At 39.1% G+C, this 23,213-nt stretch overlaps 1 protein-coding gene across 2 annotated transcripts in view; it reads left to right on the forward strand.

Annotated features, from left to right (window-relative positions):
* Positions 1-21,821, forward strand: part of foxo3b (forkhead box O3b) — a 36,363-nt gene extending 14,542 nt beyond the window's left edge. For both annotated transcript variants that reach the window (XM_079831778.1, XM_079831779.1), the window contains exons 3-4: positions 17,683-19,121; positions 19,492-21,821. In XM_079831778.1, coding sequence (XP_079687904.1) covers positions 17,683-19,107 — 1,425 coding nt within the window. In that variant the 3' untranslated portion in view covers positions 19,108-19,121; positions 19,492-21,821. The remainder of the gene's footprint in view (positions 1-17,682; positions 19,122-19,491) is intronic.
* Positions 21,822-23,213: the final 1,392 nt, after the last annotated feature.

The following is a 23,213-nucleotide window of genomic DNA, read 5'->3' on the forward strand; positions in this document are numbered from 1 at the left end:
TGAATCACACGTTGCGAGTGTATCTGCACACTTGCCCAAACTGCCGTTATAACGAATGACGCTGTTATGCTGCACAACGAGGCTCTTACTGTATTCATATCGATGTCGTGTTTGCTGTTAGTTGCGGTCAAACAATTTTGTGAGAGAAAACGCGTTGCAATGACGAGATCACTGCAATCACGCGATCAACAGACTGCATGTGTACTCAATGATCGTCACTGCAGCCTTTCATGTGATAGGATCTAAAGATCTAAAAATAAAGCTCAACAGCTTTAATGGTAAAAAACGTAGTAAAAGTATACGAGAGGGGTTCCACATGTTACAAAGTTCGTAGAATAAGGAGGAAGACGACAGGGTCGGCGTGACTGGGACTCGTGTTTATTCAGAACTCTCAGATACAAACAAAATAAACTCACGCTCACAGCGCTCTCAACAACTCAGTACAATATAACTTTTCTCAGCAATCTTCCTCCAGCTCTCGTCTTTCTGGTCTACAAGTGCCCAGTCCGTCTCGCTCTCTCTGGCAGACCTCGCTAAACCATGCCCCCTCCGCCACATAATCTAATACTGCAAAGATGTCAGTCTCACAGCAGACACGCCCCTTCAAACAGAGCATTCAAGCCAGAGGGCTAATATCAGAATAGAAAAATGCCTTTTATTTCTAAATTATGACATTTTATAATGTAAAAACCATTCTAACAATGTAAGTACACCTCAGGAAACATTATAAAATAATTTTAAAAAATCCACGCCATGGGACCTTTAAAAGGGAACTGAAAAAGTGCTGATTTAATCATGATTCATTATTTTAATGTAATAAATATATTTTAAATGTGGAAAAAAATGGCATATATTTAAAATGTATTACTTGTAAATATTACAAAAAATCTGTTCTATATGTTTAACAAATCAAAATCTTTTCAAGTAATGATTAGGAATCACTGCTCTCTTTTATATGACCTCCTGATGACCCTGCTTTGGTGTTTGGTGAATGCGTGCAGGAGCAAGTACATTTATACAGGAGTTCATGTTTCTTTGTGTGTGTTAGGGTATACCGAGTGTATTGTATTTAATTGGCCAATAGTACCCTCTTCATGGTCCACTGAGGTTTCGTCTCAGTGGTGAACAGGCAAATTTAACATCAGTGAGGTACCCCATCATTTAGGCAAACAAAATTTAGACCCAGCAAAAAAAGTAGTCATATATAATTTCCATTCTTGGCGAGCATTTTTGTTCCTGCTTTAACTCTAAAATTGTATAGAGACTGTGAGAGCTTGTGCTGAGGGTGAGGAGTGCTATTGGCTGACTTGTACTCCTCCCCTGTCTGCGATTGGCTCGAAGGTTCAGTGGGGCACTCAATCAGCGCAGTGGAAGCATATGTAGGTCAGTGTGTAGCTGTGCTGCATGGTGTGTTCTTGTGTGTACCGTGCGGTCGCGTACTCTGGCAGTCCTCCAGCTTTCTCTTTCAGAGTTAGAGAAGAGAGCGGAGGGGGAGGGAGAGAGAGAAGGAGAGGACAGAGGGAGGAGTAGACTGCGAGGCCTCTTCTATCCAGTCTGCGCATTAACGACACTAAACGCATTAGTGTTTAGTCTCAGATTGGTGACAAACATTTGGAACAACTTTTCTGAATGTACTGTAACGCCAAAGAGATTTGCATTTCGTGGCCTCAGTTACTCTTTTAATCCTGTAAACAGAATCTTGCTGCCACAGAGAACTTCAACAATGGCCGGTTACTGTGACACAACCTTTGAACCAACTTTCGCCCAAACCACTACATATAAATACACAAGGATGCAAACATCAATCTGTGTTATTCAATGCTTCTCGCTGGGTTTTTTAAAACTAAACGTACCATTGAGAAACCTAAACAGCCTACGACTTGGAAAGCTGCAGTGTTTTCGAAGGAAGTGGATTTAGAGCGAAAATGAGAGTGTAAGGGAATGCCAAAGGAGGAAAATCAGGCTTTGAGTGTTGTCCAAAACTACACTTCTGTATCTGCCTTTAACGACTGTGCCCTGAGAGTGCCCCATGTACTTCCCAAGCACTTCCCTCTGGCATGGCCAGGAATTTAGCTCAAGTCCCTAAGGCGTGCCACAAAAAGCACAGAAAGTCTGTTGAGCTGCTAAGCTTACCCGCAGTGAATAACTGTCCCCTCTAAAAAGCTCCCATTGCACACACGCACATGTGCTAGGCAACCTGGCACAGGCGAAAACATCAACTCTCTATCTCCAGACGCTGGATGTCTAGACGGAGAGAGCGAAAAGATCGGACAAAGAGTCTCCTGAGCATCTCTGTCTGTGCATTTTACAGTGAACCAACTCCGTGAGCACGCACACACTTACACATGCACACGTACCCAAGTACAAAATTACTAAAAGCCTGGTGGGCACATTCTACACTTCAATGAATTATGAATCACTGTTGTTAGGCAGACTGAATGCACAAGGTCTTTACCCAGATTTCATACAGCCCACATGCACAGCTCAGCAGTGTGTCTAGACTCACATCGTTTGCACAAATATGTGATCCAGTTACTTTTTACGAACTTTATACTCTGCCTTGCTGAGTACAGAAAAACGTGTCTGTCCATCCATCTATATGTGTATAGACATATGTATAGATATGTCTATGATTTTATATATTTAATCAAATAGATACTACATGCTTTCAAGTGGCTTAAAGAATTGCTATGAATAACAGTCAGAACTGAAATGAACTGTATGAAAATCATACAGTGTTTAAACAGGAGTTTCGTTGACACCTTGAAACACAAGTAGAGAGTAAATAAAAGTGTCAGCTGACAGCCATGTCTTAAGAATAAACACACATTATTCCAGTAGATGGACGAAGAGGAACCAAAGAGTAAACATCCTGCACACCTCTGTTGGTTTTTTCGCCTCGTCTCGTGATCGGACTGCCATTTCTGCATGTCTGCAAATTAAAATAGAAAATAAACTTACTTCCCTTTTCTGATGACTATTTTAAAACGGCAAATTATAGCCTTAGTCACTGCCGTGGGTGAAAAAGCATTGCATTTTGCAAGAAAAGCAATGGTGATTTTGAAAGATGTATGCATATGCAGCCACGCCAACTGCTGTGCACTGGTTCTATTATGTCATATTTGTGTCAGAAGTCAGTTTAAATTCAGTTGAGACTTTTAATAAATATAGGTATTTCAGAGAGGATGGAGATGAGTGATTGAGTAGACATATGTGTGTGCGTGTATAGGTGTACATGTTACACAATGTGTCAGAAAGAAGGTTGCTATGCAGGTTTTTCAAGTTGTCTCAGAGTTGTACTTTCCAATCCTCTACTGAAGAACTTGTCAGCACTTTTTGCCCCTCCAACCCCCTTTCTCTCAAAGTTTCTAGAGGGATTACTGTGCAGACTTCTTTCAAAAGTGGTTTCATGGTGAGATTGATTCTCTGGATTGGCACCCTGCTTGAGTATCAGTGTTCTTTAGTGGATGGAAACCGGTGCTATATGCTCAGTCACATATGTCTTGATTGTGTTGAGTTCCAAAGCTCTCCCCTAGAGCTCTTTTTTTTTTTAATTCCAGAGAGAGGCCCAGTTCAACTATGAGTGTGCGTGTGTAATGATTCTGGAAGGAGTCCAATTTCCCGGAGAGCGTGTGAATGCAATGGAGCTCTGCCAGAGAGTTCAGTGCAGTAGATGAGTTGTTACTGGAAGGCTTTTGTTCTGGGTTCCACTAGAGAAAAGCCCTTTACAGGAGTCAGCCAGTCAAAATGGCAGAAGGGAGAAAGGAGAGGAGGAGGGGGATAAAAACCCCAAATGTCCTACTTGTGAGACCGATCCATTATCGTGGACTTCACTAACAGCCTTTAAGATTCAGCTGAGATACCACTTCCATTGAGATATGTGTTCCTGTCCGTAATAAGCTGAAATGACCTCAAGCAGTTTTCTAGGAACTGTGGCTTGCTTTGGAATCTCAGAACTAATAATGCCCCTAGTCATTGTAATTCAGACACCTGTGTTTTAATGCATTATAGGCACGATTAACAGATAAGATAATATAGATATATATGGGTAGCATAAAAAAAAGTATTTTGACACTTAAGTGGCACTTTAATATATAAATACAATCTCACAATTTTCACTATTAATATTATTTTTTTTTTTTTTTAAATCGCATCCCTCTGACCCATACTTACCTCCATAATAATTATATGTGATTATTTGCAATTTTTGCAATTACTTTGACCAAACTTGTCCCATAGGATGGTGTAAGTGTCAAAATACTTCTTGGGGCCACTGCCCATACTGTATATGATCTCTCGAACAGGAAATAGTTGGAGAAAGAGCTCTCGATGGTTGTGGAAGTGAGGTCAAAGAGTGAGACCTGACCTGTGACACACTAATGAAGTTAAGGGCAAAGGTCTGTAGGATGTTGTCCTAGTGTCACTCAACAGCTAATTGGTTATGGCTCCTATGTAAAAACCTGATCTTATTATCCGCACCTGTAAAACTGTGTATATTTACAAATTTACAGATACACTGATGCCAAGGAGGTCTGTAATTCTATAGTCAGTAGCTATGTGATTAAAGTTGGGTCAACGTTGACTAAACATTGATGATGTCATTAATAAAAACAAAAGAGAAGGGAATGCTTTGCAACATGCCACAATCTGCAACCAGAGGCTAAAGTTTTTGAACAACCTTTGATGTTGATTGAGAAGCCTGAACCTCAAGCCGAGAGTCGAACTCTGGTCGCCTTGTGCACAGCTGCAGCACATATCAGAATGCTGCCCACAAGGCTATTGCTCCTCATATGTCTATGGGTCATTATATTTCTTACAGATTTCCGCAGTAAGATTACATTCATTTAAATGCATTAGTGAGAGAGACTGAGTGTGTGAATTAGTCCTACCTTTCTGTGCAGTGTCTCTCTACTAAGAGTGAGCTGTGGCTTTTATATAAATGTATATACATTTTTCAGTTTTTAAGGTATTGATAAATTACAGGACAGTAAGTTTCTATGCACCTGAATGTTTCTGTGTGTGCGCGATCTGCACGTAATGTGCGAGCTACTGTCTGTATTTGTGTGCGTTACAATGTAGCGGCACATTAGTTTAGAACGTCCGTTACCTTTCCTGTATAATAAACTGTGTAAAACGTGCACCGATCAACGTTGAGTATCCAGATGGTATAAACAAACATAACTTGTGGAGCACTCTCGGAGTATGTATTTATTTGTCATTTTAACTGATGGAAACGGAGTGTAAAAGTGCACTTCAAAGATTTCGTATCCTGTGGTCCCCTCTATAGGACAGCATTAGTATTACAGCCAATGTAAATCTATGGGATTTTTTTTTAGTTTTGATCGTAATTTATACGGAAAGTCCGATCAGTTATAAAAGATACAGCACACTAAGGCCCCGTACACACGGAGACGCATTTAGCTGTATACGTAAAAACATTTTTATCGTATCGCCGTTTCGTCCACACGGATCCAGCGGATTGGAACCTGAAACTATTATTTTTGGAAACCTGGACCCAGAGTGGATAAATCTGAAAACGACACCCTTGCATTTTTGTGTGTACAGCCAATCCGTATATTTTGTGAAACGATGATGTCCTCACCCCACATCTCGCACATGCTCCATTTTCTCAGTTTTTTCAGTGTATCTCTGTGGCAGAATTACAGCACTACATACTGGTCTGGAATGTATGCTACATCGTTTTGAGTCGGTTTCAGTGGTTTTGTGTGTACGCAGATATTTCTTGAGATGAAGAAAAAAGCTTTGTGTGGATGTGGCCTAAGTCAGAACAGTCTGAAGGTCTTTTATGCAGAAGAGAGCAAAGCACAAAAGTCTGTGCAACAAAATATGTTAGAATATGCAACTACTTTTGAAAAGAAAAGCTTTTTGCTGGTAAATTGTATAATTACGGCATCTACCAGAAGGGGTTAAGAGGACCACCCTAACCAGGCAAACCTTGACCCCTTGAATACGGCGCAGGGGATTGTCATATATCTCTGTGAAAGGAAAATGTGAGGGCGAAAGAGAAAGTGTGGAGGGGGAGGGTGGAAATCAATAGACAGACACAGCTCAGAGGACATGTCTGAGATGTCTGAGATGTGTTTCAGTGTGTTTCGTCATGATGGGGAGCAGCAGCATTAGTGAGCATGTGGTTAGATCTTGTGTGCCTCAGAGAACCAGAACAAAGAGACATGAAGAGAGAAAGAGAGATTGAACGAATAAGTGACAGATCGAAGCCTCCTAAGCCAGTTACACAGAGAGGGGACTGTGCAGTTTAAACCAGCCGTGTCCCAGACACACAAACACCGACCCAGCACAAGAAAACATGCTCTTGTTTGTTTGTTTGTTTTTGTTTATTGAGTTGTAGTTGGGCTTTTTGTTCAACTCAACTGGTGTGTGATTGGCTTGGGACAAAAAACATGACGTAAAAAGCTTTTCTTGTAGCCTTTTCTGGTTACAGTGTATAGACGAGAAGGCAAAAGAGCAAACGAGTAAGGGAAACGCACGGAGACGGAGAGGTTGATGTTATGCGTATTCCTGCACGTCTCAATATTTCTATGTTTAGAACTGTAATCTCCTATTTATCCAAACACACGTACACAGCCAGTGTGTACAGTGACCCCAGCCTTAATCATCTAATCAGTCTGGTTTATTTTGAAGGAAGACATTAGCAGGCAGGGCTCTTGAATGTTTTCACTATAATAGAGGTTAAAGATGCACTGAGCATTTTTTGTTTATGTCGAGGTGATCTAGATAGCCATTATCTTCGACTGACACTTATTGCAGCAAAAATATAAAATAATAAAATATTTTATTCACAGTCAGCCATTATTAATTTATCCTGCGAGTGAAAGTGTCCAAAAAAACGGGGTTATCTAGATAAAGTGAGTAATATTTAGCTGGTCATGTGATCTTTACATGGCGGCCCCCTGTGGTGACCTGCAGAATAAAACTGCTATGGTAAGGGATAAGATTACTTAAGATTTTTTATTTTTTTTAAGTACTATTTATACACGTGTAAAAGGGATGGTCCACCTAAAATGATCACTTAGTCACCCTCATATTGTTCCAAACAGTGGAACAAAAAATAAAATATTTTAAATTTATAAATTTATATTTATATAAATATTTTGAGTATATAGAAAATAGAGTTTTTATATTTTTATGCATAATGTTGTTTATTTTAGCCATTATTATAGGCATTCAGCATTACTGTACAAGAAATATATCATTTTTAAAATGTATTAGGCTTTAAAAAAATGTATAACTTTTAATTTGAGTGAACTTAAAATAATCTTCACATAAACCCATTATAATAAATGTCACATTTACTTGTGCCATTCAATATATCAGGGCTCACTTTTTTCTATTGGCCCAGTCAGACCAGTTCAGAGTTTTACTTGCCCTGTCAAAATGCACAAAAAGTAAACTTTGTAAACAGTGCTTTAAGATTTTCAGGTTCGTCTAACAGGTTGGATATACGATATGCAGAAATTGAATATATATTATTCCTTTTATTTTTAACTTGCTGTACCTTTTAAGAGCAACACGGTTTACACAGAGAACATGAACTTGTCACCTTATCCGAAGTCACATTGCACCAATGATATTGTCCTTTATCTCCATCAAACACATGCACAGAGCTGTACAGAGGCTTTAAAACTGCAAGCAAAGCAAAAGCTCAATTGGTATAAGAGCCAAAGGAGTGGATTTCTACATTATTTAGATTGATATTTAGTACTTGTGGGTAAAACTCCCATGAGATTATCCCCAGCTGACTGTGCATGTGTGATATAACTCAGAAGTAGGTCACCTGGTCACAGAACAAGCGTTTTGTTTAAAGACAGAGCGTTGCTGTCCAGATCTGTGTGCCACACAATGTGCGCATACATGCACGTGCAACACGCAGAGTGTATTTTTGTTTGTGTGTGTCACATCAGCAGAAACAGGAAATCATGAGGCCCAAAAGTCAAGGCAGCAGGAACTAGGGGAGGGGGAGGGGGAGGGGTTGAGAATTGCTGGTACAGCAGAAAAACCCTGTGACACACTCTCTGCTGCAACGCTAATTTCTTTGTCTCTTTTTTTTAGGTCCATAGAGACCCTCGTGAATTATACGTCCCTGTAGTGCAGGCGTTACTGTAAATGATCGTCATGGGGTGATATTCAATAGTGTTGCATGTAGAGGTGCGATAAAGATGTGCTGCCTTTGTTATCTAGTTTTTGCAGGAAAATGTGTGTGGGGGTGCTGGCTCTCCATACTCTGCAGAGCTCAGCAAAGTAAAATGCTAGTTTCTACGCAAATATTTCAACACAATCACACACACAGACACACAATATAATAGTATAATACTGGTTACTGTGGGCTGAGGTCAGGGCACGTTTGCTCAAAAACAGTCACCTAAATTGCGTCTGAAATTGCTCCCTATTCCAGCTACTTTGTTGTGAATTCTGAATGAACAACTTCATTTTCTATATAGTTATATACATATTTTATATAAATGATGAGCTTGGATTTATAGTGTACAGCCAATGTACATTTACCTGCTATATTTTCTGTTCCAAAGCGAGGGGACGATATGACAAAAACTTGTTACAATTGAAAAATGGAGTGAGAGAAGGAAATAAATATCTATATTTGAAGCAAAAGGAACACAAACCTAAAGATAAATTGTGATTGTGAACAGCCATTGTAAAACAGCCGATATTCATATTGTGACTGCACAGTGGAATTTTATCAAATGTGGCAAAATGTCATGTTGCATAAGCTATCTTGACTTGTTTTTGGACACGTTCTGCTCTGCATTTTGCATTGTGCCATGTTTCTATGTCTGTGTAAAGAATGTAAAACAGGCCTCCCCACTGAATAGTGAATGAGTGAGTGATTTCGGACATTTTGACTGCTAATTACCCAGTCTTAAACAACAATCCACTTCAACACCAATTCATGAAATTCATGTAGGCATACAATGAAATTGTAAAACCAAATGAAACACAGGCTTCCCCTTGAGCAAGCTGCACCCTTGTGATCATAGCTAGAAAAGCCGCAGTGTATACACACATTCTCAAACACACAAACACCCGCAAAAAAATAAAACAGAACAGGGCCTTTTTTAAAATCCAGCCCAGATGTGCACAAGAGCGACAAACATTCGCATAGAGACGGAGCCAAACATTGATAAAGATGTTTTTAGTTACTCCCGAGAGCCACAGTAATGTAACAACAACAGCCACTATGAACAAATTAATTATTAGAATATTAGAGCAGTAATAAAGAAAACCTGTTCCGTTATGAGTCTTTGTTAAATTACTCTACATTTCCCATATTCAGTCAGTGTATCATCCCAACAGTGTCACGCAATACCGTGCATGTGACAATTTAACAGAGGCAAACCTTTGAAACCAATTATTCACTGAAATGTCACAAGCGCTGTCTGCCATTTATAATGGGGTAAATATAGCAGCTGTAGCCGTCCAAATACGTGTTTGATACATGCTGCTCGCATTTTGCTAGACAAACAGTTTCCAGGAACGATAAAGTGAGAACCAAATACAGCAATGATTGAGAACAGATTTGTTGGAGCCATGAGGGCTTGTTTTATTGCTTTACTGAAAAAAACCCCTCTCTATTATAACATTCAGAAAAAGAATTCTAACTTATACTAGCAGACCTGTCTGGCGAAGACGTGAATAAATAGGTTCCTACTCTATCAATTTGGCTAGGTTAACCTGGGACATCATGGGACACAGTGTTCCAAATTGCAGCTAAAAATATCACGTGTGGCTGATGTCTGTTCAGTGTTGTTTATCTATTGAGTAGGTCGTGGGTCTTTCATATTCCAAGAGAGATGCCAAAGAGGGTGTGGACCAAGAGGTTGGACATGTGGGAAGCGAGTTGAGCAGCAGAGAAGTACATGATAGACACGCATTGTAAGGAATGTCACACATGCGTGTGAGGAGTTTACTATGAGGATGAACTTTAAAATCCAAAGGCCAGGAATACGTTTCTGATTGGGTTTGATAGTCAACTTTCCCTTTTTTGTCCCTCTTTTACATTTCTATACTTTGCGTAGCCTATGTAGTCCATCATCCTAAATAGCTGAGCTTTAGATGTGGTCCAGACAATTCTCTCAGTCATTCATCACCACCTGACAGGAAGGGCACATTTAGTACTTCCTGATTAGAGAGAGGGAGTAATCTTCTCCACTGGACTGGTTACATGCAGTTTTGAACCTCTGTACAGTTTGTACTTTTTGTCATTTATTTGGGTTTTAAAACAGAAATAATTAATAAATATATAAAAAGTACATAGCTAGACCATCCCTTTTAACAACGCTCAGTTAGACCTCTGTGGACTTCAGAGACATGTCCTTTGAATTCCACATCCATCGAGAATGGAATCCTTCAATGTGGAATTCAGCCTCTGAATTGGGACACAGCTACTGTAGGGCCAGATTTACTAAACAAGGCAAATTAGCCGTGGGAGCACAAGTCCAAAAAAGCGCAGTTGGGAGTGGGAAGTTCTGCGTGTGATCTACCGACGGCACGCAAATTAAAGAACACAGACGCAGCCAGATCATTTTCATAATGACCAATGCAATCTACCAGTTAGCGTCTGGTTTAAAACATCTTTTTTGGGGGGCGGTAAATCATGGCGCAAACACCGGTAAATTTGACGAGCACAAACCTTATTAAATCACTTTGCATGATTCATTTAAATACTCTCCTCACATAAATTTTACGTCTGAAATGGAAACTCCTACAAATACATATGCAATAAGGTCGGCCGCACTTTTCAGTGCAAAATTTTCACTGCGTGTCTTCAGCAAATCCTGACAGAGTAGTTTTTTAACGCCAAACGAGAGTTTGTGCTGGTGCAAGCTGTTAGTAAATCTGCCCCATATTGTTATTTTAGTATAATTTAAATAATATTATAGTTTTAATTATTATTTTTAATTTTAAAGGTTTAGTAATTTTGTTGTTTTTGTCATTTAAAAAAAAAAATTCTATATAGTTTTTATTTTAATTTCATTAACACATCAAATTAAACTAAATTAAAATGATGTAGTGATGTATAAATGTAGCTGAAATAAAATAAATATTTTGTTTCAGTTAACGTTTTTCTCAAGTAACGAATATTATTTAGGGTTTTAGTGAACTATATAACCTGTTATATACATCCCATAAACCATCAGTTTATGAACAAATTAAAGTAACTGAAGAATAATTATAATGATATGAAAGAAATGTTAAAAAGTTGGTTTAAATCCTTCTTATTTTTCTTTACGGCCACCCTTCCTTCCTTATTTTCCATCTCCATTGCGTTTGTTTCGAGTTGAACAGATGGGATTTGTGGTTCTTTGGCACATGACACAGCCTGATAATAGGACTAACTGTACCCAAGACACAGATAATGTTGTTCTAAGATACTCCATGCCACCTAATACTATTACTACATAAGCACTTCTGTGACGTCTCGTTGAGTCAGTGGCTGTGACATGCTAATGACAGTGGTTGCCAAGCTCTTGAATGTGTTAAAACGTCAGAGAGTGAGCATGTTTATATGCATATTTGTGTTTGCAAACTATAAATACTCAGCTGAAATGTGAGCAAACCGGTCAGGAGTGATTGTGTATGTTTGCTGGACAGCACAGGTGACACATACTGACATACAGTGAGGTCAGCTATGCAAAGGGGCATGTTTGTGTACGCCTGTGTATAAACGCTGTGATTGGCTAAACAGAGTAGGCTGGGAAGGCCACCACCCCCTGGATCTGAAGTCCCAGAATAAACAAGGAGGTCTTTGAACATGCCACATTATGCAATGTGCTCACAACACACACATACCCTGCTTAGGCGCTCTTACATGCTTAAGATGCTTTGTACCGTTCATGTTTTGGAAACATGCGCTCCAATTATTAGTTCTGGGTAAATCTCTGAAAGGAAAGAATAAACATTCCCATAGATTTGCATGTCGTTATGTAACTGTTTCTAGCTGGTTATTAATGCATGACCTGCACAATAACACTTTATAATACACACAATAACACAAATAATTACTTTAATTGATTTGTTTTGTACTTTTAGTAAGCTAAATAAATTCTTATATGGTTGGCTGGGATGTATGGACCTCAAAAGTAACAGAAGAATAAAAGAAGAAAGAGAAAACACAGAATGTACTTTCAGAGAGAACTGGATCCCCATTCCAAATGCAGTCCCTTACAGTTTTCAGCTGATTCACATACAAACACACTCACTCACTCACTCACTCTCTCTCTCTCACACACACACACACACACACTTGAACAAGATGCACGCACACAAAAGGAGAGACGTCCTGTGCTGGCTGAAAACCGCACATTTTGGTTGGATGGATGGAATGGAATGTTCTCTCTTTCTCTCCAGCAGTCAAGGCAGCTGGGAAAGGGATGAGACGAGAGTGGGAGGGAGCGGGTGCGGGTCAGTCCGTGTACTTGGACCGTGTATGTTTGCATGCTTGCATTTGTGTATAAACTGCCTTTCTCTTCACCTTTGCTGTGTCAGCGGCAGTTTTAATCTGGTCAAAGAAATGGCCAAAGAATTTTTTTATTGAGGAGGAGCTTTATGGTATCATCAACAATAACGAAGATGAGATATATTATATATATAGATACATATATATACACACACACACACACACACACACACACACACACACACACACACACACACACATATATATATATATATATATATATATATATATATATATATATATATATATATATATATATATATATATATATATATACACACACATACACACAATGTATAGAAAATATATATATATTCCAAATAAATTATATTCTTTTCATCAAAATTGTTTTAATGAATTTCACTGTTTCTACAACATTAAGCAGCACAACTGTTTTCAACATTGATAATAATAAGAAATGTTTCTTGAGCAGCAAATCAGCATATTCTAATAGTTTCTGAAGGATCATGTGACACTGAAAACCAGTGTAATAACTACTGCTGAAAATAAACCTTTTCCATCACAGGAATAAATTACATCTTAAAATATATTAAAACAGAGAAGTGTTATTTTTAATTGTAATACTATTTTCGCAATATTACTGTTCTTTACTTTTATAATTTTTTTTATTAAATAGATGCAGCATAAATTGAGCATTAGAGATTTCAATTCTTACTGGCTCCAAACTTTTGAACAGTAGTGTTTATATAAAAGATTAACAATTATTGTAAACACTGACTTATTCACAAGACAAAATATTGACTATTTATACATGTTGGTAATGAAAAGACTATGAGTAAAACAAAAATGGTGTAAAATGATCTAAAACCAATAATCGGTCTTAATTCTAAACTGCTCAAGTGTCTTGAGCTCCCTCCCTCTTAAACTCTCTTTAACTTGTTTTGTCTTTTTCTAACTCTCTTCTGGTCTGACCCTTTCTAAAAACATAAACACTAGACTTCGAATGTTTTCATTTCCTTTTGGACACAAACATAAAAGCACACATGGACCAAATACTCAGAAGGCCAGGACTTGGGTTTACTAAGAAACTAAGATTTATTCCTGCAGATTTCTGGAAATGCAACATTTTTATGTGTACACGGACACACACACACACACACACACACACACACACACACACACACACACACACACACTGCCCTCCATACTCTGTATGTCATTGAAAGGCAACCGCAGTGAAATGCTCTGCTGCCAAAACCATATTAACACAATGGCACTGCCTTGAGTTACTGCAGTAAGTGTGTGTTCCTGCTGATGAAATAATGGTGCGTATGTGTGTGACAGAGAGAGGGAAGGACTTCATAGGTTGCAAGATTTAGGTTCCATCCATCCATCCATCTATCATTTTTGATTCTTTTTATCCGTCCCAATATTTATTCATTTTAGCTATTGTCCAGCCCTAGCCCAACATTAGGACAAACCTACATTTAGATTGTCTCAATATTTAAAACTTACCTTTTAATCAATATAATTTTGTCCTTTCTAACTCTTTCGTAAGGGTTGGCAGGTTTATTTCACTGTGGTTTTTTGGTTTGGTTGATTTGTGGGCAAATGCCTGCTGGTTATAGGTTTGTATAGTCACTGGCTTCCTGACATCACAAAAATTACCAGCCAGAGCGCAATAACATTCACAGAGAGCACCAGATAACCAAAACACATCTCTCAGAAGAAGAATGTGAGCGAAGCCGTAGTTGCGTGTGTGTGCATTGCGTGGCTGCTGACATTGATGGATTGTTACCACATGTTGCTGACGGACAAAAAGGTCTCTGTGTTCCAAAGAGATCCAGTGTGCAGCTGGGCGCTAAGTTAACAGCCTCTCCGACACACGTGTGCTGAGAGATCACACTGTACTGTACACATCATACTGACTATTTAAACTAAATGGGTTCAATTTAAACAACAGGTGAAAACTGGTTTTGTTTTAGATTTTGTAATCTTTTTTAAATGGTTACTGCCCCATTAGTTTCAGGCTGAAAGGCTGAGCTTTGCAGATTAAGTGTAGGTATGTGTTTTCGTACTGAGAGTATAAATATAGGGTTTACAGGGTGTGTGCTCTGCACTTGTGCATCTCATAGTTTGTGGGGCATAGTTAGCATTTTATTGAGAGTATTATGTGTATGGATACTGTTATGTTTGAGCCGGGGGCTTTCTCCACAAATATCTCATGTAGGGGGATATAAATACAAACCTACCGGACCTACGCTATATTTTATGATAGTTCAAGGGCAGTGGAGCTGCTATGAGTCAACTCTGAAAAAGTTAATCACAGACTGATACTCTTACAATCAAAACACGCATAGGCACTCAATAAACACTTATTAAAGTCCTCTCCTGAGGGCCTTACCTAGAGCAGGATTACGCAATAAGTGAAAGTTAAAAGAAGCAAATAAAAAAAGGGAGGTATATGCTTGGAAAGACAGGAGAAAATGTACTGCATTTGGTGTAAATGGCAAGTTTGTTTTTGGTGTCAGTGCCACAAGTTTGTTTCGAGCTGCCAAGCAAGCGGAGGAAGAAAATGAATTGGTTTTAATGACTTCATTCACAACATGCTGCTCCATTGAGATTTTAGTCATACCCTTACGCCTCTTTTCCCTCACACACACAAACATTATGTCATTAATCTCTGGAGGGACTTGGCACTGTAAACACCGGTATCCGTGGTATCGCTCATCATAGCTCAACACACACACGCGCATCTCGTGAGTCATAAGACGGGGTACTTCGGTTTAGAAACGAGCTCATCATCATGAACCAAGCACTGTATCTCTGATAGTTATAAATAATAAGGCACGTTATATACTACAATGTATATAGTTTAAATATTTAGCATTTATTGACTTCTGTATATCCCACTGCAGCCTACTGCATTATTGAGGGGGAAAAGATAATGTTTTAGAAACGTAACCTGCCTGTTCTGCCAAGGTTACGGGCTGTAAAACATTTCCGCTGCTAAGTTACTATAGTTACACAGCACATTGTGCTTTTTAACCTCTCGAGATCTCATTGTTCTTGTAATACACAATGGCATCTATTTTCCACTGGTTTTCTATTCATAAGCACTGAAAAGTTAGGTTGGAGATTGGAGAATTATGTGAGTCTCTGGTATGTTAGATCAACTGTATGTACGGCCTATATAGAGCTTTACTAGAGATGCACAGATTACAATTTTCTTGACCGATTCAGATTTCCGATTTTTTTGTAAGTGTGACCTACCGATACCGATTTTTGCAGATTCCGATTCTTACTAAAATTCTTTCTTACTAAGAACTATAATTGACTAGACTGGGTAAACCCAGCCCGATCTGCTGGCGAAACCTGCACTTTTTTCTATCCTGCTTCCATTACAAATCTGCGGGGACCAATCACAAACTGGCTTATCCACCTGGCGCCATTGGCAGGTTTAACACGATGGCGATAAAGAAGCTTTTTGTAAATACCACTCACTTTCATGGGTTTTTATTTTGGCACAACCTGCAAAAATCGCTCGCTGCCATTGCTGCTTCTGCAAACCACTGATCAATGCTACAAACCAACATGTTTGTTGACACGTTTCCTGCCTGGAGTTTTTGCGCCGCTCTGCAAAGTACATCACCCTGAACGTTGGTCTGATAGGTTGAAGGACTATCCAATTACGAACAGAGTCATTTGAACTATGCCCGTTGATCACGCCTCTTGTGCAGTCGAAAATACAGAGCAGACTCCTCAGACTATTGTTCAATCTTAAAAGATTGAGCTTGGTCTGGAGATAGCCAGACAAATAATTGACCGCATATACAAAAAAAAAAAAAAAAAAAAAATTCCTAAAAAACCACAAGTCAGTAACAAAATAAGAACAAATAAACTAATTGCAAACAACAGCACAAATAAATGCAATAGAATAAAGAGAGATATGAAACAAACACAGTTTTGAGTTTTTCAGGTGGGTCTAACAGTAGGTTATTATTCAGGTAAGAAATACAGAAAAATATAGTAATCAAATGTAAAATAACACTGTATAGTCTTCATTGTAAAAGAAATAAATACAGATTAATGCTTACGATCAAAGTTACAAAAGTTATTCAGTCAAGAGCAGAGAGTGATTTTCTCTTTGTCCTTTGATTAACATGACACACAGCAGCAGGAATATTATACTGCTGTCACTTACGTTATCTTTCTCAACTATTTACGTTCCAAAACTGACTGCGTTTAACTGAATACTTGCCAAGACTGACATATTTGTTTGTATTTGACCGCTTAAGCGCAGTAAGCCACTTATTTTGGTACTTGCCATTCAAAAGCTGTTTTGCTTTTGTGTGTGTGGGGGTGGGGGTGGGGGGGGGTGCTAGTGGGGGGGGGGTGCTAGCAGTTTTTGGTGCTAGTGTGAAACCTAGGGGAATTAGTCAAATTATGTGCAATACAAGCACTATTTAACTGGAGCGAATGAGACGAGTGAGTGAGGCGTGTGTGCGTCACTTCGCCATTGGAGAGAAGAAAGTGAGAACGCACAGCTGACGTTATTGCTTGTGTCGCTGGCAACAAAACAGAACGGCTCAGAAAGATGTGAGACTGACTACTTACACTAGTAGTTTTCACTCTGCACAAAATAGTGTAAATATGTACTAGGGATATCACGGTGAGAATTGTGGGGGATCGTTGGACATTGTGGGGGATAATTTTTGAATGCGCGCTCGCTTTTCAATTCTCAATCACGGGTACTGTGTGTATATAGGTCTATAATATGCGGGTATTGAAAACACTTTTGAATGCGCACTTGCTTTTTTACTTTAGCTTTCGATTTTGTGATCACATGTACTGTATGTATAGGGAGCGGCGTACTGACTGCACATTTTACAGGATATTTGTCAATGACACTCAGGATATGTTACACAGCAAATTCTCCGTCATAGTCTTGTCAGTCATTGCTCTTTACTCTCGTCACATGGTGAAATCTGACTCCTGCTATGGAGCAGAGCAGACACTTTCAGTTTATAGTAGCTTCTGTTGTCCAACTGAACTAAATGTTTTTTATTTCTAAAATAAAATGACAGAGGGGGTGGTGGTAATGGAATCAGTGTACGACCGATAAATATACATATAGTGTGTGTGTGTAGTATGTATATGTGATGGAATGATTTCTAACCACCTGTTTTCTCTGGTCTCTCTCTTTCTAGAACTCCATCCGGCATAACCTGTCCTTGCATAGCCGTTTCATCCGTGTACAGAACGAGGGAACTGGAAAGAGCTCGTGGTGGATGATCAATCCTGACGGGGGGCGGGGAGGTAAAGCGCCAAGGCGACGTGCTGTCTCCATGGACAATGGTAACAAATACACCAAGACTGCACGTGGGCGTGCGGCCAAGAAAAAGGCAGCGCTGCAGGCTGCCCAGGAGGGTTCGCTGGAGAACGTATCTGCTGGTGGTCTGTCCAAGTGGCCAGGAAGTCCCACTTCCCGGAGCAGCGATGAACTGGAATCCTGTTGGACTGACTTCCGCTCGCGAACTAACTCCAATGCTAGCACCCTGAGTGGCCGTCTGTCGCCTATTCTGGCCAATCCAGAGCTTGATGATGTCACAGACGGCCCACCTCTGTCCCCAATGCTCTACTCCAGCCCCAGCAGTCTTTCTCCTCCCTCGTCATCTTCATCAAACTCCAAAATGTGCCCGGCAGAACTTCCAGGGCTAGCTGACCTGACTGGCACAATGAATCTCAATGAGGCTGACAACCTAATGGTCGATCTGTTGGACAACATCGCTACACAAGTGCAGGTTGTTCAAGGGTCTTCTACTTTCAGTTTTGGCTCCAAGAGCACTGCTTCACCCCCAAGCTCCTCATCATCCCAAACTGTGAGCAACAACACCGGAGGATTCAGTAACCCCATTTTTGGGCCTGCACCAGGAGGTCTGCGTCAGGCGCCAATGCAGACCATCCAGGAAAACAAGCAAACATCATTTTCTAGTGTTTCTTGTTTTGGAAACTCACTTCAGGAGCTGCTGAATTCTGATTCACTGGTCTCACACAGTCATAGTGACGTTATGATGACACAGTCAGACCCACTTATATCACAGGCCAGCACTGCCGTCACCTCTCAAAACTCCCGTCTTCGCAATGGCCTCATGCTTCGTAATGATCCCATGATGTCATCATTCAGTTCTGTGCTCAATGGGCGAAGCGGCCACCTCCAGATCAAACAACACCATCAGGGGTCCAATTCCCAGGGTGCGTTGCGTTCCCTCTCCAACAACAGGGCGCAAAGTCTAGTTAATGATGCTAATAATTTAGTCTCTGCAAAGCAGCACCTCCAGCCACAGCCCTCCATGTTGATGACCGAGACATCGCTTTACTCTGGCCTGAATGGAAGTAACGGGGTAGGGATCTGTCACCCCTCAGGAACAGATCGTTTCCCCACAGACTTAGACCTGGACATGTTTAACGGCAGTCTGGATTGCGATGTGGATTCCATAATCCGCTCTGAACTAATGGACTCTGATGGACTGGATTTTAACTTTGATGCATTGGTGCAAAACGCTGTTAGTCTGAATCCTGTGGGAAACTTCACTGGGACAAAACAGTCCAATCAAAGCTGGGTGCCTGGTTGACGGCAGTCTCTTAGGTGAGCCAAAATACTGTTTACAAACATAGCGGTCCATGCCATGGTGAAACAAAAAGACAAATAGATAAAGACCAACATAAAAAAAAAAAAAGTTTCAATATAGTTTTAGAAAATAAACATTTCGTAATGGACCATTCACACAGAACATGTTTTTGCATTTTAAACTTCTTTTAACTTAAGCACTGCATTTTTAGATGTGTCAAAGACGTCCATCTAGCGCATATTTACTTAGAAAAACAATGGGAAAGCAGTGCAGTGGAATGCAAAACCCCTTTTTGTGTGAACGGCTCCTTATACTGTACAGGATGCCTTTTGTTGCCCTTATTACATTTATTTAATACAGCAATGCCTTTTTTGTCTTTCTCTTTAGGCTCAGAACTGCAGCGAAAACAAAATAACAACTACAAAAATCCTGCACAAAAAAAACATCCAACAGACTTGAAGTCAATCTTTGCCAAGATTGCTGTCTGCGGCAAGCACTGGATGATATGCCTGTTTACAGGTCCACCTGTAAAAGCAGACCCAGACTATAACAAAAGACTGCCCAATGGAGAAACACAAACTAACAGTGAACTCACAGATCATTATGCAACATTATGCAATGTTTAAAATTATCCCACTGTTAGAGGTGAAGTAATCGAAAAACAAATGTTTAAATAGGCCTGTTGTAGCTTTTCTGTCATAAACTTAGTTTCCTCGGCTGGGGTCTCGCTCTGTTTTCCATCACAATTTTATTAAATGATTCGCTACTTTTGTTATCCTCTAAGCACTAACTGTATAGTCATTGGTCAATAATAAGAGTACAACTAAAAGGTGGAGAGTTAACCTGAAAAATTTCAGCGCTCAGGTGGAGTATAGCTTGACACGGTGCACTTCATCCATTGTTTTTAATTCACTGTTACCATACAGTAGTTAGTTCCAAATCTGAAATATAGTTGCCTCATAATAATACTTAAGTAATACATTTTTGTGATTGAATATAACCTTATAAGGAGTAATTCATTTGTGTGTACTGTCTGTAACTGTACAAAAAAAGTGGTAAAATTGAAAGCTTAGCAGGTGGAGGCGTCTTATTTAGCCAGCAAAGCTATGTTTGGACTTCTCGCATATAAGTGTAGCCAAATGTAATGAATGAATAAATAATAACTTGCATCGTGGACATTTCCATGCCATACCAGGTGCTAAATGATCAGTGTTGATCCCTGTCCTTTATTAAGGCCAACTGTGTTTCCCTGGCCACAAGGACATAGCGTAATTGATTAGGATTAGCGATTAGCATCATGGCAGCATTCATTGGTGGCTGGGCCTTTCCTCTGGAAGCAATCTTTACTGAGCAAAAAAACAATAAGCTATCTTTTGTACATTTGCCAAATTACTTGAAAATGTAGGAGATGCTGGCAGCCAAAATCACAAAAGACACAGTGAAATTTGGGGACTTTTCTGTCCCTGTATGCAAAATGCATCACTATTGCTCAGGGGAGAGTGGGGTCTCCATTACAACATCAGGGCCTCATCTTGAATTAACTGCAACCTGGCTGTACACAATTTCAGAAATGTTTTATGAACATTTGTACATGAACAACAGTCTTCTGAAGTAAGGAGATGAAGCAACAGGAATCCATCCTGTGTTGTTGTCAGTTTATTAATGTCTTTATTGTTCTATTGTGCTCAACTATTATCACAAATCATGTACAAATCCTAATGTTCTGTGTTTCTGTCCCTCAGAGAGGGTTACACTTCACTGCATACTTCCATGTATGCATGCATGTAAATGTACATATGCATCGTGTGCAATGCATATATATGTATACATACTGCTATACTTATAAAATGTAGTGATAATACAAATATATCTTTCAAAGTCCACGTGTTGAACAAAATAATGTAATTGTTACATGAGGAGTTGAACAGACATGGTTAATAGCAGGGGTGTCAAACTAAACGGTACTGTATGCATTTCACTTTTTCAGTGAACAAAGTCCAGAATCTATTTTATTCTGCTCTAATAACCAATGTGTTAAACCAAAAGGAGAGCAGATGATGTTTCACACACCTTTCAGTAAAATGCTTGCAAATTTGTTCATTAGAGAATAATTATCTAGCACCAGTGACATGAAAAGAGACGTACATGTAACGTCAAAAAAAAAGAAAGAAAAAAAACCATCTGATATAATATGAATGCTACAGTAATGTTTTAGCATAATTTTGTTTGTGCGTTTCACACTCCTGCTTTACACCATGATTCCTCGGCCTCTTCTGCTTTCATCATATTCATTTTTCAAACTCACATTGTAACTGTGTCCAGTATGCAATGAATCGGAAAATCACCCATGAGACAGCTGAACCTTGTAAATGATTTCAGAGACAATATTCTCATTGTCTCAAAAACTGCCTTGCATGTATTCTTACACCTCTTTCACTGGAAAAAAACCCTTTTTTTCAGATCCTCAAACATTACAGGTTTTATTTACTATGCCCATCGTGATAATCAGCAAATACCACTGTTTCCACATTTTACCACCCTGATCGTAGCTTTCCTCCCTCACCTCTCTTACCTTTGCTCTTTTACCTCCCATCTTATAGTCATATGGCTTCTCTACTAGATGTTTGTGAGTATTTTTCCTGTGTACTCCATTTTGAATTGTAATCTAGTTTGTATAAGAAATGGTGCGCATGTAAATAAAGCTTGGTTGAGCTATATCTCTCTGATTGTTTTAAGTTACTTCAAAAGTTTGATCCATTTAAACGTTCAACAAGTCCCAACATGGTGAATTTCTGTTAACTAAAAATCCCCAATAATGATTTGTTGTTTAAAAAAACTTCCATACTCATATAGGGTATTTTGTGGCTTTCATTGGAATTTTGCTTTGCTTTGGCGAAAGGCTATATTCTTTGAAAACTAATACGTTAGTCAAATGTTACATTGAACCTTGGGACATTCCCAATGGTGCGATGACAATATATAAAGCCCCATTTAAACCAGATTAATTGGACTTTGGTACTTTGGATGTTCAATAAATTTTTTATAGCATCTGTTCTTTATATACAGTATATCAATAAAAGTGTTTGCAGATGGCTTATATATATGTGAAAAGCTTAACAGCCAATAGAGATTGTTGACTGTCCCTCCCTGGCAGAGCTATAAGAAATGTCTGGAATCTGTCCGACTGAAACACAGACACACTCACGGGCCATTACACCCAAAGGTCAAGGGTTGTTACATAACTCTAAGGGCAAATCTGTTTTGCCAATACTGTGGATCAGAGGTGTGTGTATGTATGTGTATTCAAGGCGCACTGTTTGCTGTGGGAACAGTATGCCGACTGACTTCAAAGTTAAAAGGTGTTCAAAATTCATAGATTTAAATTAAATCTTGTGTTAAGACTCAAAAAAATAAAACTGAAATAAAATAAATTTTCCCCCGGTAATTGAAATAAAATAGAAAAATTAGATGAAACAGCATTTAAAAAAAATGCTGCCTTTGCAACTAAGTGAAATACATAATTTTAAACTGTACCAAAGTTTTAGAAGTACTAAAATTAATAAAACTGAAAAGAAATTATGAAAATTACAAAAGCACATATCAAGATTACTAAAACAAATAAATAATATAAAATAACATTAGTAAGACCAAATAGCAATGCATGCCATGGTGTCAGTATGCTGTGTACAGTAAAAATAGTCAAAACAAGCCTCAATACCACAAAATCACTCTTTTAAAGGGATAGTTCACCCAAAAATGAAAATTAGCCCATGATTTACTCACCCTCAAATCATTCTAGGTGTATATGACATTCTTCTTTCAGACGAATACAATCAGAGTTATATTAAAAAAGTCCTGCCTAATCGAAGCATTATAATGACAGTGAATTGTTGCATCATTTTTGAAGTCCATAAATGTGCATCTGTCCATCATATAACTGCTCCACACGGCTCCAGGGGGTTAACAAAGGCCTTCTGAAGTGAATCGAGGCATTTGTGTAAGAAAAATATCCATATTTAAAACTTTACAAACTGTAATCTCTAACTGTCGTATGCGTGTTCATGAGAGACTGGCGTTCCAGTGTATGTCGCAGAACGCTCCGGTGAGAA

This window comes from Gobio gobio (assembly GCF_949357685.1).
Source record: "Gobio gobio genome assembly, chromosome: 12".
Lineage (NCBI taxonomy): Eukaryota > Metazoa > Chordata > Actinopteri > Cypriniformes > Gobionidae > Gobio > Gobio gobio.